The sequence below is a fragment of the Rhynchophorus ferrugineus genome, unplaced genomic scaffold (genome assembly GCF_030347505.1).
Source record: "Rhynchophorus ferrugineus isolate W39M unplaced genomic scaffold, kcgeb_rfMv2 rfM1, whole genome shotgun sequence".
Lineage (NCBI taxonomy): Eukaryota > Metazoa > Arthropoda > Insecta > Coleoptera > Curculionidae > Rhynchophorus > Rhynchophorus ferrugineus.
Window position 1 is genome coordinate 4,438,327 of NW_027472580.1, and position 13,246 is coordinate 4,451,572.

General features: G+C 32.8%; 2 protein-coding genes across 4 annotated transcripts; both read left to right on the top strand.

Moving 5' to 3' along the window:
• The first annotated feature begins 305 nt into the window (after window positions 1–305).
• Rbpn-5 (Rab GTPase-binding effector protein rabaptin-5) lies at window positions 306–9,243 on the top strand. Of its 2 annotated transcripts, none has more exons than XM_076414509.1 (13): window positions 306–546; window positions 614–739; window positions 823–1,005; window positions 1,058–1,197; window positions 1,479–1,583; window positions 1,641–1,775; window positions 3,179–3,411; window positions 3,467–3,664; window positions 3,716–3,809; window positions 3,870–4,057; window positions 8,409–8,511; window positions 8,569–8,685; window positions 8,741–9,243. In XM_076414509.1, exons 1-13 carry the CDS (start codon window positions 513–515, stop codon window positions 9,011–9,013), a joined length of 1,929 nt encoding a protein of 642 aa, XP_076270624.1. In that variant the 5' UTR covers window positions 306–512; the 3' UTR covers window positions 9,014–9,243. The 2 variants fall into 2 exon arrangements, with proteins under 2 accessions (XP_076270624.1, XP_076270633.1); XM_076414518.1 differs by having other exon boundaries at window positions 380–546; window positions 865–1,005.
• A 431-nt stretch (window positions 9,244–9,674) lies between these two features.
• Exo70 (exocyst complex component 7) lies at window positions 9,675–12,996 on the top strand. 2 transcript variants are annotated; one of them, XM_076414466.1, is made up of 14 exons: window positions 9,675–9,789; window positions 9,892–10,010; window positions 10,060–10,225; window positions 10,299–10,498; window positions 10,551–10,665; window positions 10,739–10,753; window positions 10,809–11,032; window positions 11,084–11,243; window positions 11,298–11,491; window positions 11,554–11,733; window positions 11,789–12,023; window positions 12,219–12,435; window positions 12,485–12,718; window positions 12,770–12,996. In XM_076414466.1, exons 2-14 carry the CDS (start codon window positions 9,957–9,959, stop codon window positions 12,870–12,872), a joined length of 2,097 nt encoding a protein of 698 aa, XP_076270581.1. In that variant the 5' UTR covers window positions 9,675–9,789; window positions 9,892–9,956; the 3' UTR covers window positions 12,873–12,996. The 2 variants fall into 2 exon arrangements, with proteins under 2 accessions (XP_076270581.1, XP_076270587.1); XM_076414472.1 differs by lacking the exon at window positions 10,739–10,753.
• The last annotated feature ends 250 nt before the right edge of the window (window positions 12,997–13,246 follow it).

The window sequence follows — 13,246 nt, forward strand, 5'->3', positions numbered from 1 at the left end:
GTAGGAGTTCTATAATTATTTATCAATATACTTGCTATGTCCGACAGATGGCGCCAATAAAGCAATAAATTAAAGGAAAACTGTCTTTTAAAACGAAGCAATTTAAATTGAAGGTGTAAATAGATTTATTCTAAAATTAAATATAAAAACCAGAAGTTTATAGATTAAATTAGAGTTAAAAGAGTTATAGATAAATTAGGAATATTTTCTTAAAAACTATTTTTACAATTAAAACCGTAATGCAATTTATAAATATGTACATAAACGATTTACATTTGTATTTTTGAATTAATCAATGATCCTTCATTCAATTTTATATTTTGATGTTGGCGAGAATTAACAAACATGACAAATGACATGTTGACAAAATTGACAAATATTTGTCATAAAATGTTTCCAGGTTACTTTTGGAAAATAAAGTAGAATTCTGATAATTTCAAGAAAACAATTTAATTGGCAATTAGAGGCCAGAAATGTAAAGTTGTTGAAACGTAACAAATACAATTAGCCAAATGGATGAATCAGAAAGAAGTCAAGTCGAAGAAGGTAAATAAACAAAATGTAACTTGTATTATGTGTAATATTGTGTTATGTTAATATTTTAACATTTTAGATATACAAGGGAAAATAGAAAAATATATTAAAGAAAATAATGACCTTCAAAATGAAAACCAAAGAATGACTGATGAATTTAATAGTCAAAGAGCAAAGTGGAAAGTGTTGTTCTTACAGAAGGAAGGTAATTTTTCATAAAATTTTATAATTATATAATATATCTTATAAATGAAAAATCGTACATGTATATATTATATAATATTTAAGATGAGCTTATATTAAAGAATGAAGAAAACAAATCTTTGCTAGATCAAATTGTAAAGTTAAAAAATGAGTTGGATGATGTTAAAAGTCAACTTGTTGTGGATAGCATAAGATTAGAATCAGATTTTGAAGTTGAAAAGAGGAAAGCAGAAGAGGAAATAGCCTCACTACAACGCCTTGTTCATGGTCAGATAATTATTTCACAATTAGAACTGTAAATAAAGATATAATATTGTAGAAACTGTGGAAGAGTCAAGTTCAACTAGAAGTTTTTATGATCAGGACCTTGCAAAATTACAAACCTACATCCAACATTTACAGAAAGAAAATGGTATTTTAAAACATGAACTAAATCAATATCAACAGGCTTCTAATCAGGTATTTATTTTTGTTTTGGTGTTTTAACATATCGTAAATACTTACTGTGCACAGTTGTTATATTAACAACCTACTTATTTTATCAAGGTAATTATATGCATTATATATGTGGGTACCCATATTTTAAAGTAGTGGTTATAACAAATACATACAACTCATTTTTTATTGCTGTTTGCATATAAAAATGTTTAGTTATATTGATAATGTGAAATGTAGAGTAAAAAATGTAATAACTTTGTTTAATTTTATATGTATTTTGATATAATATTAAAAAATTCCAGGAACATAGTTTGGCTTCCAATGTTGTGATAAATGCATGTAAAGGATTAGCTAAAAAACTTGGTGCTGAAGCATTTGGTTCACAAGAAGAAAAAAATATAGAGAAGGTAAGAATCTTGTTTTATTTTTGTCAATAAATTTAAAGAATAATTCTGATATTCCAGTCTCAGGAGGATGTGGAAGTTTTGAAATCCCTAGTGGAACCTTTGGAAGATCAAATTAAAGCTTTGAAAGAAAAATTACGTACCACTGATGAGCAATTACAAAAATGTAGAGAATGTAAGCATCTGTTAAATGAGGTAAGTTAGCAATATTTTATTACAAGGGAAATTGGATGGCTACACGAGTCCAACACCAGGGAACAGTTCTACACTATTTAAAATTGTAAACATAAATAACCTTTTTAACTCCTTTTTGGGACATTTTTCCATTTGGTACGCCTTAGCATGCTTCAACCAATCAAAAAATCATCACCAAAAGTGATTATGTACTATTTACAGCTATAATATGATCAATTCTAAAGCGTTATATGTTTATATCCCTCCATACGAAAATTTTAGTGCGCGTAAGAAGGAAACATCGTAATGATTTAAAATGTTCATTTATATATCAATGGAGTCATTGTTGACCTTAATTTAAAATTGCTACATAAAATAAACAAGGCATTTGGTAGAATAAAGTTTTTTTAGCAAATTAGTTGCTACTCAGTTGAAAACAAAACAAACATTTATTTAATCTAATTAAAAAATTAATAGATTTGGAAATACCGCTGTATAAACATAATTTCCTTTGACCAGTGATGTCAGGTTGATTTATTTTTGCTATTCCCAGTATTTTTACTTACCATGCTTTTTACTCTTCTCCAATATTCTTCTCTGTGTATCTAAGTATTGAACTTTGTACGGTACCATTTTTGTTTGACATGATTTATAGAGGAATGTTTGTGTCAAGAGTGTCTTATTATTTTTCACATTTCCAATATATATGACATTTGAATTCGCTTACTACCTCGCTTGATGTGTACCAATTATCTCCCGTAATACTTCTATTTGGATTTTCTATTGACCAAAAGAGATGTAATAAAAATCTAAAATTGGAATGGATAATTTTGCCTGGTCTTGTCTTAGGTTATTTTTGGCACGAAACAAATAAAGTTTTATATATAAATTTCAATAAATTATGGTAAGGGATGTTTTTGTAATTTCATAATTTCGAAATAATATCAGGAATCCGCGGATTATGTTGAGCATTTATGTTTCCAAACTCCATTACTTCATGGCTAGGGTTGATCAACCTGTGCTCACTTTACAGCTAACTTAATTAACTGTGGAACGATTACCAATACGCCAACCTGCTTTTTTTTCATAAGTTGTTTCTTCTCTTAATTTTGGTTATTTGCACACTCCAGAAAAATGACCAGAGTACTGAGTTAATGTTTTTACATATAACAGGAAATAGACAAGACACAAAATATAAAAGAATAGAAAAATAAAAGTCCAACTTAATTAAAACTTAAGTTAAATTAATTAACGAAGTTATTAATTAAAATTATCTATTTTATTATTGCTGTACTATACCTGAATTCTTATTATTACCAAGTTTGAATAAATAAGAAGTTTTTCTCCAATGTTAAAGTTTTGTTACTGCTTCAGCCCCCATTACATATATATGAAAATTAAATATATAATTTCCTTAATTACAGCCTGGAAAAGCTATTATACAAACACCTGAAAAGATGTTATTACAAAATATATCTACAAATACATCATTTGATATGCAAAGAGGTGATAATATTGCATGTGATATGTGTAGTAACTATGAGGCACAATTGGTGAAAGAGCAGCAAAACGTTAGTGAATTAAAAGCAAAGTTGCAAACATGTGAAAAAGCTACTGAACGACATAAAGAGGATCTCATAAAAGAAATCGGGTTTAGGTATGCTTTTACTCTAACCTAGTGCAAAATTAACAATAATTATTACCCACAACAGAAAAGAAATGGAGGAAAAATGGAATGAGAAACGAGAAGAGCACAAACAACAGGTGGCGAGTTTAACCAAAATTACGGACAGTACCGAGCAAGAAATAAAGAAATTAAAGCAATACTTCGAGCAAGTAACTCACGAAATGCGTTCGGAACTGTCGAAACTTACACGAGAGAGGGAACAAATTTACAAAGAATGGGACAAGTAAACTAAAAAAAAAACATTTAAAAAACAAATTACCTCGTCATTTTTCAGGGTACAAAAGGAAAATGAGCATTTGGTCGGCAAATATACCATACACTCGCAGGAACTACAGAGCGAGGCTATCAATTTACCAAACACTGTCGAAGTAATAAAACAATTTCATTTCTATTCGTAAGCAATTGTTTTTTTTATGCGTTGCTTTCAGGAACTACATGAATTGGTACTTAAGAATCATCAAGATCTAATTATCGCCAAAGTCGGAAAGGAGCAGGCCGAGGAAGAGGTCAATAATTTGCAGTCGAGTATGATGCTGCTCAGAGATCAAATCGAAAGTGACCTGCACGAGAGGAAAACAATTGAAGATACCCTGGATCGCGAGATAAAATCCTTGCAGTAAGTTTCTTTGTTATTTGTAACGTTCACCAGAGATCTACAATCACAACTATGATGGAGTTTAATGAATTGGTGAAAACTAATTTACTAGAAGTTTTTCAAAGCCAATTTTTTTCATAAAACTTGTTCTGTCGTCGTTATTGGAGAATTTATTCGATAGCTACCCTAGTAAACTGCCTTTGGGGCCTGCTCTTATTTGTTTGTATTCAATTTGCCTTGATTACTTACAACTGACGATTTCAGCCAGACTTGGATGCAAATAATAAAGCACTCACTGTACTTACTACTAATTTATTAATCATTATATACACTGAAGTGAATCAAGGCAATGGCTTTTCTAAACTCGACCTTTTGAACATGAATGGTTCATAACAGGTCAATTGAAAAGTCCTCGGCCTTACACATAGATGGCGCTACTAGAATTAAATCTGTAGGAATGTTCGTCGGGTCGGTAGTTCGGTACGTGTGGTTGTCGATGCGATTGTTTGTCCGAACACTTACTACTATTTTTGGAAGGAATTTGCACCAGAACTGAAAACACTGGTACATGTGATCGACGCGAAAATTGACAGGATATTAGGTTAAGGTAAAGGAAGTACAGTAGGGCTGTGGAAGTGGTACTGTTACAAGGGGGTAGAGAAAAGAAGAGAGCGAGACATCGTCGTGGCGGTTTTTTATAGCCGGGAACCGCATGGTACCAATCCACTGGCGTTACCAACCTTTAAACTTGCTGTAGGTGAATGCGTGGTATCCTAAAGGGTCGTAGCAGTCGCTACATCACTCTCCTCTTAGTGGAGCCGCCGTGGAACCTACTTCTATGTGGTGCAGGTTCCGGAGTGCACCCGTAATCACATAATGAATCGCCCAGGAGTTTTATGGGATCAGCTGCCATCGAAGTTGTAGCAGGACGTCTTTCGTCTTGAAGCGTTCTGAATTGTTTGAGGGTACCTATAAGTGTGCTGCCTTACGTGTCCCGTTTCGTGATAAAAGGGTATTCATATGTTGATGTTATGCATGATGGGCTTCTGTGGTTTTCGTCCAACAGGCTAGTCTCGTGGAATAACGTCGACCATGTGGTGTTGACGGGTTCCATTCCTCGTGCTATCCTTCTATGCATATGCCAAGCACCTGTCGAGTGGCTGGTTTATCTGTTAGGCACTTTGATCACGTCGGGGTCATCAATTGTAGGAATGTTGGTCTGATCGGTCGGAATGTGTAGCTGTCGATGCGATTGTTTGTCTGAACACTTACTACTATTTTTGAAAGGAATTTGCACGAGAACTAAAAACACTGGTTGAAGGAATACTTGTTTATTGCGATATTAAATGATACATGTGGTCGACGGGAGAGTGAACAGGATATTAGGTTAAGGTAAAGGAAATATGGTAGCGCTGTGGAAGTGGTACTGTTACAAGGGGCTAGAGAAAAGAAAAGAGAGCGAGACGTCGTCGTGGTGGTCTTTTACAACCGGGAACCGCATGGTAGCAATCCACCGGCGTTGCCAACCTTTGAAGTTGCTGTAGGTGAATGCGTATGCTAGAAGTAAATCCATATGTTTTTTATTTAGCCCTAACCCTCAAAAGATGCGTGTATAAATTTGACAGCTGTTGGGTCATTAGTTCGTGAATGATAGCATTTTGAGTGACGCAACTTTTGTTATTGTGAAAAAAATTGATAAAAAGGAATTTCGCGTGTTGATAAAATATTGCTTTTTGAAGGGAAAAAATACAGTTGAAGTAAAAACTTGGCTTGATGCCGAGTTTCCGGACATTGCCCCAGGAAATCAACCATCAAGGATTGGTATACTAAGTTTAGACGGAAAGGTGAACGGAAAGCCCAAAAGAGGTTGTTTTCGACGAAAACATTAAATAAATCCACAAAATGATTTTGAATAACCGTAAATTGAAACTGAATGAAATAGTAGATATCAACTGAACGTGTACATCATATCATTCACGAATATATATCTATAAATTGGTATATATATATATATATTGATATATAATTGACTATATATAATTTTATATATATATAGAATATATATATATATATATATATATATATATATATATATATATATATATATATATATATATATAGAATATATATAATTGACAGTCATCTGAGTGGACTACACACGATGAACCCGCTCCAAAGCGTGGAAAAACGCAACAGTCGGCTGGCAAGGTTATGGCGCCTGTATTTTGAGATGGACGTGGAATAATTTTCATTGACTACTTTGAAAAAGGAAGGACCATCAACAGCAACTATTACATAGCGTTATTGTACCCTTTGAAGGTCGAAATCGCCGAAAAACGGCCGCATTTGAAGAAAAAGAAAGTGCTGCTTCACCAAGACAATATACTGCATCACAAGTCAGTGAAAACGATGGCAAAATCCATGAATTGGGCTTCGAATTGCTTCCTCATCCACCGTATTCTCCAGGTCTGGCCCCCAGCGACTATTTCCTGTGCCCTAAATATCAATTTACAAACATGACCAGCAATGGCCGTTCTTTTTCTTCCGATGGCGCTATAGCCCAAACTGGATCTTGACCTCCTTTGTCTTTTACCTTCATGTCTATCTCATGCTGCTCTCCTTCATACTCGGATGCCCAGAAGCTCGCGTGCATCTTCCTGAGTTTCATCTTGCATTCGACTGTCTAAAATTATTATTGGTAACCTGTTGTCTTCTATTCTTATCACATGCCCTGCCCACTATAACCGTTGTAGTCTGATGAATTCTGAGAGTGGGGGTCCTTTAAACAGATTATATAATTCCTGATTAGATCAAGTTCTGCAGATGTCTTTGTTCCTAATTGGTCCTATTATTTCTCAATACATTCATTTCAAAGACATTCAGCATTTATTTTGTTATTTCCGTCATGGTCCACGCTTCGCTTCCATAGCTTGCGATGGGCGATGGTTTGTTTTGTGTACTCTCGGCTTGTTAATACGGTGTAGGTTTTTAGATTTTGATACGTGGGACGTTGGAAATATACTTTATTGGCTATATTTATTCCTGTACTAATTTCCATCTTCCATACCCGCTGGCTTTTGTTCCACTCCCAGGTACATAAAGTGATCCACCGACTTATTATTGTCTTCTCCTATGATTCATGCGTCTTCGTTTCTTCTTTTGTGTATTAAGGTTTTAGTTTTACTTGGGTTAATCTCAAGATGATGTTGGCCTGTAGTTTTAGTTCTAAATATGCTTGGCTTGCCGCTTCTACTCTTCTCATTATATTTATATCATCTGCATAGGTAGCCAGCTGTAGCTTGTTGGTTAGCAGGTTATTCTTTCCGATACCGTCGACGATTCTTCCGTCTACCTGCCGTAGTATGTATTCTAGAGCTGAATTAAATAGAGTAGGGGCCAGCTCATTTCCATTAAGCTTTTGGAGATATTGAATGCGTCATTTAGTTGGTTTTGTATTATTGCTTTTATCATTCTGATTAGTTTATGCGGTATCCATAATTTAATTAATGTCTGATACATTTTTATTTCTATCACATATTTATTTCTATCAATCAAGTCACAAGCCTGTTTAAAATCTATAAATATGTTATATACACCAATGTTGTGTTATCAGGCTTTTTGTAGTGTTTGTTTTACTGTAAAAAACTGGTCCATCATGGACCTACCATGCCTGAAACTCTTTCTGCAAGAATGTATTTCTGCGTTTCATCCATACTTTTTCTATTAATCTAATCAATTCTTAATCCGTTATTAACAGTGAAGATTTGAATTAACCAGATTTGAACAACTCACAATTAATTTCTTTTCCAATTCTACTAAACATTTGTTATCGCCTTCGTTAACATCATTACGGGTTTACCAGTCGTTTGTGAAGCTTCTTCGAGCTTCGTACATTATTACATTATTGTCGTATGTGATCCATTTCGAAAATGGTTTGGTTTTGTTTCGTTTGAGTAGCACTTCACAAGTGGAAACTAGGATAATTAATTTTGTCACTACTAATTTATGTAAAACCCAAATATCGTGCTTTTAGTATCTAGTATTATGTAAATGATTCAAAATTGTTTTATGATCGCTGTTTATTTCCCTAACGTTTTCGCTAGATGATATTCTTCTTTAACATCGAAATTTCCTGTATAAAGACGAACAAACTAATTCTGGGTTTAGCGTTCACTTTTAACACATAATTTTCGATGAGTCTGCGCTGCTGTTTTATTTCAAACTAAAGACAGCTAAATATTACTAAAGATATGTAAGTTTAAAACTATCTACTAGGAAAACCTGAAATTACTATTTCCCCGACCTAATTTTAGACCTAGCTAGCTGTATATATTGTTAAAATAATTACACTACACTACAAACTTTACTCCAGGTCCCAGCTGGGTGAAATGGACAAGGAACGAAAATATTATGTGGCAAAATATTCTGAGGTATCTGAGAAATGTGAAAGAATCAGGGAACTGGAACACTACATTGTACGTATAATTAAAGAAAAAAAAGTGATTGCATTACACTTTGGATTCGTGTTTTAGAAAGAACTGGAAGCTCAAAATTCCGAACTAAAATCTAGAGTACAAACCTTTCAACATGACCTGGAAACTAACGAGACGGTTCAGAGGGATTTTGTTAGACTGTCGCAAAATTTACAGGTAATTTTAAAAACTCAACGCCTAAATTAGATCTAAATCCACCGTCCGTGTTTAGGTTCAGCTCGAAAAGATTCGAGAGTCCGATAATCAAGTCAGGTGGCAGCACGAAGAAGACGTGGACGAATGTCCACATTGTCGAAACCCGTTCACCAACACCAAAAAGAAGACCCACTGCAGACACTGCGGGCAGATATATTGTCAGAGTTGCCTCACCAAGTCGGTGCAGTCGGGACCCAACTTAAGGCCTTCGAGAGTCTGCGATGTCTGTCACACGCTGCTAGTCAAAAGTTCGGCTCCCTATTTCAGCAAAGAACCACCGATGACCTGAATCGTTTTGTTAAAGGTTGTATCTTGTTATTGATTGTAAGAAATTTATTAAAAACAAAAAGAAATCTACGTTTAGTGAAGGCTTATTTTGTTATGGCTTATTTTCAAATGTATGGTTCCATCGCGAAGCATGGACGGACTAAGCCCTAAATGAAATGTTATTTATTATTATACAATTCTCCATTTTAAATTGAACTTTAAATAAAAACTTTGAACTATTTACGTTTAAAACGTGGCTTTTCTTTTGAACTTACCTTTGCATCCCTGCTGCAGATTTTTCTCAGTTCAATTTCATGGAATTATAACTTCTAACATCTATTTGAAGTTATTCAATATAATATTTTACATTTTTTTTTCACATATAATGTATATTTTATAGTATAAAATTCATTATATTTTACTCTTGCATTATTAATAATTGACCATCAGGCTAATAACATTTAATCTAATTTGGCAATGATAATAGTTTAATTTTAGACTAAATTCAATCATAACAATATGTCCGAAACGTATTTGTTATGTCATTTGAAACACGTACGTCACCCTTAAACAGAAGGAAAGAAATAGAAAAACAATTATTTCTTTATTTTAAATTACATAAAACACCTAAAAATGAAGCGCATGATAGAAGCATCGCGTACAGATAGAAGAAATTTTTTCTAACGACTGGAATAGTCCCTATATAATAACAGAGTAACTTACTCTATGGTATTTAATGTGCAGAAAATTCCATCCATGGAAAAATCAGTATAATTTTCTATACCATCCGTACGATAGGTAAATTAGAGTACTTTTTTCCCTTTTTGTATTATTGGTTGTGTGTATGTCTATGGGTCTACCTTAAATTAATGTCAATAAACTCAATAACAATATTTATAGGTTAATTGTCAAAAGAGAAAAGTATTAAAAAATAATAAAAGAATATTACATGAATTTGTAAGAAAATGATACATATTGCAGACGATTCGAGACTGGAAATAACCAGCAAAGTTGAGAAGGTATATAAATAATAGAGTTACTTTCGAAATTATAATAATGTATATCCAGGAACAAGCAAACTTGTCTCTCCTTCAAGAACGACTAACCAAAAGTGCCCAGATAGCAAAAGGAATAGGTAATATTTTAAATACCTTTGAACAGAGATTGTCTAGGTTAGAAGAAACTATTTTGCCAGTGTACAATGAAACAGAAAATCTCCAAAAAGCACAGTACAGTATCCTTTTTAAAAATATGAATAATGTTCCCAATTTAAAAAATAATAATTACTTTCCTTATATACACTACAGATATTGATTGTACTTTACAACTTCTGGACAATGTTATAGGATATTATGAGGTTTCAAGCAATGTAGAACATGTTATAGAAAAGGGGCCTGGTGAAACTAGTGTTGAATTAGACCGTTATATAGATGCACTAAACAGACTATATAATGCACAAAAGTATTTTGAAAAAAATATCCCACAAAGTGTTGAATTGATTAATGTGGTAAGTAAAAATAACATAATAAAAATGCAAAGTATTAATTGTGATTTTATAGTCATCATTCTTTCATAAAGGAAGTGATAAGCTTAATGCTGAATTCAAAACAATATTGGATAAGTTTAACACTCCTATTTTGCCAGTTGTTTTACTAGATTTAATACATTTTGAAGGTAAGATAATCATATAGAATATAAATGAAACATAATAGTTGAAAAACAATTTTTAATTATCATTACTGTGTAGATTTGAAGGGAATGGGTAAGTTATTCATTTTACAATATATGCATACTTTTAATTTAATTTTTTTTAATAGATTCCAAGGAAACCAAAACATATCCTAAACTAATAAATCCAGAATCAAAGGAACTGTTAATTAAAATATCCAGTTGGCTTCTAAATCACAACCGTGATGAGTTTTTAACAGTTTATGGAAAAACCAGAGGTAGTGTGTTGCAGAGATCTCTGACAATGTTGAGAAACCATCAAAAATCAGTTAGTGGTGGAAGTGTGCATGGTACTACTAGCTCACCAATGTTGGTAAGTTTTAATAAGGAACAGAAAGACTAAAACTGATTATTGAATTTTTAGAAACCAAAATTTCAAGCTAGACATGAGACAAGAAGACAACCTTCGACTAGGAGGTTGCAAGCTTTTGAGCGAAAGGCAAATAGAATGTTGCTTAAAGCATCTCAAACTATTGAACATTCCACTGGATTAACTTTGGGTACAAGAAGGGCATCCCATTTAGGTAAGTTAGAGAGTAATTTTCTGGTATTGAAGGTTAATTTATGAACATTGTTAGATACATCTTACAGTGGTGAAGAAATTGATAACGAACAAGAAATGGAAAATTATTTAGTATCTGTGATAGCCCTGCATAAGTTAATGCAGATTGAGCAACATTTGATGAGGGACATTATAGCTGTTACTCATAGACCTAGAGTTTTTGAACTCATTGTCAGAGAAGCTATGGACACATTAGTACAAGATGGAGAAGTAATATATACACACTGAATTTTTCCTTTCCTTCATGTAATTTAATGACTAATATTTTTTAGAACATAGTTACAAGAGCTAAAAAATGTATCCAAAGACATGATTTTGCAACAGTGTTGGTGATTTTTCCAATATTTAAACAGTTGAGAGCACTGAAGCCTGATTTTGAGAGAACAGTTGAACAATGTGATATGATTGTGAAGCAGAAATTTGAGTCAATTTTACTGATGTTGCAAACAACAGTAAGTTCAACATAATGATCAACATGTGTTTTTATGTTAATACATTTTTATCAAGGGTGCAAAAGCTTTGGATGATTTCATTGAAAGCCTAAGGTCTGATTCAGTAACTCAGCTTCCACCTGATGGCACTGTCCATGAATTAACAAGCAATGTTATTATGTTCTTAGAGCAGTTGCTTGATTATAGTGATACTATTGGCATTGTTCTGGCACAGGATCCTAGTTATGCCAAGCAGTTGGAGAAATTGAAATACACTGATCAAAGCAAAGCATTATTGGGCCTTTATATAAGTAAGATTATTATATATTTTTCTTTAACTCATGATGCTCCGGAAATTAATGTTTTGGTCAAAGTCAATTAAATATCTCCTCCAACTGTATATTAGTTATTATTCCACCAACTTTTAACAAGTTCTGAAACACAGAGGGTGTTAGCTACTACAAAATTGTTTAGTGACATACTTAACGTAAATTATTTTGTTTTAGAAAAAGTATTAGTGCAATTGAATCATACTCTCATTAGTAAAAGCGAACAGTACGGAGATATAGCTCTTAAATCACTGTTTAGGCTAAACAATAACAATTATGTTCTTAAATCACTACAGAGAAGTAGTTTGTTGGAGTTGTATCTGATATCAGAACCAAATTGTGAGGACTATTATTACACATCAATTCAGGAACACAAAAAAGCATACTCTCAATGGTAATATGTCTTAATGGGCTTAAAAACAAAATACAGTTTACTATTGTAGTTGGAGCAAGCTTCTTAATTACATTGATTGCGATGAAGTATTTTCGCATCCTGATAAATTAAAAGACAAAGAACGCGCTTTCCTGAAAGACAAATTTGCCGGTTTTAATAAGGAGATTGATGATATGTCGAAGGTGCAAAGGGGGTACTCCGTTCCTGATATCGAACTGCGAGAGAGCATCAAGAGGGATAATAAGGAGTTGATTATTCCCAAATATAATGCTTTTTTCAATAAGTACGACTCCATCATCGGATATAATAACATTTTTAACATATTCTGTCATAGGTATAGCAATTACAACTTTACGAAGAATCCCGAAAAATACATAAAGCATAAACCTGACGAGGTGTCTGCTATCTTGGATAGATTTTTTGATGTTGCTGCTTAATTACATACATAAAATATTATGAATTTTAACTTATAACTATTATATTTAATCATATATTAATGGATATTATTATGAACTTATTGTTTACTTCTATTTGAATAAAATTTAATCTATTTTATAATGACTATAGTAATTTTTTTTCTTTGCTTATTTCTGAGAATGGGCTTATAACAAATTCGCGAACGTGAATAAAGCTTTTGAAAACTGAATTGAAAAGACAAAGTTATAATTGTAAAAGTGATTTTTTTTGGTATAATATTACTAAACAAGGATTTTGATTTGGGGTGACTTGAAAGGGCTGAGAACACATTTTATCAAGGTAAATATTAAAAAGACTTAGTCACGGAAAGATTCCGATGATTTTGAGTGGGGGA

Bases quoted from the DNA above. Each gene is read 5' to 3' on its own strand.
- Exo70 (XM_076414466.1), top strand. From the start codon at position 9,957: ATGATACATATTGCAGACGATTCGAGACTGGAAATAACCAGCAAAGTT. The intron at 11,033-11,083 runs GTAAGTTTTAAT...TTGAATTTTTAG, and splicing joins CTACTAGCTCACCAATGTTG to AAACCAAAATTTCAAGCTAG. The intron at 11,734-11,788 runs GTAAGTTCAACA...ATTTTTATCAAG, and splicing joins TACTGATGTTGCAAACAACA to GGTGCAAAAGCTTTGGATGA.
- Rbpn-5 (XM_076414509.1), top strand. From the start codon at position 513: ATGGATGAATCAGAAAGAAGTCAAGTCGAAGAAG. The intron at 740-822 runs GTAATTTTTCAT...ATAATATTTAAG, and splicing joins GTTGTTCTTACAGAAGGAAG to ATGAGCTTATATTAAAGAAT. The intron at 1,776-3,178 runs GTAAGTTAGCAA...CCTTAATTACAG, and splicing joins GTAAGCATCTGTTAAATGAG to CCTGGAAAAGCTATTATACA.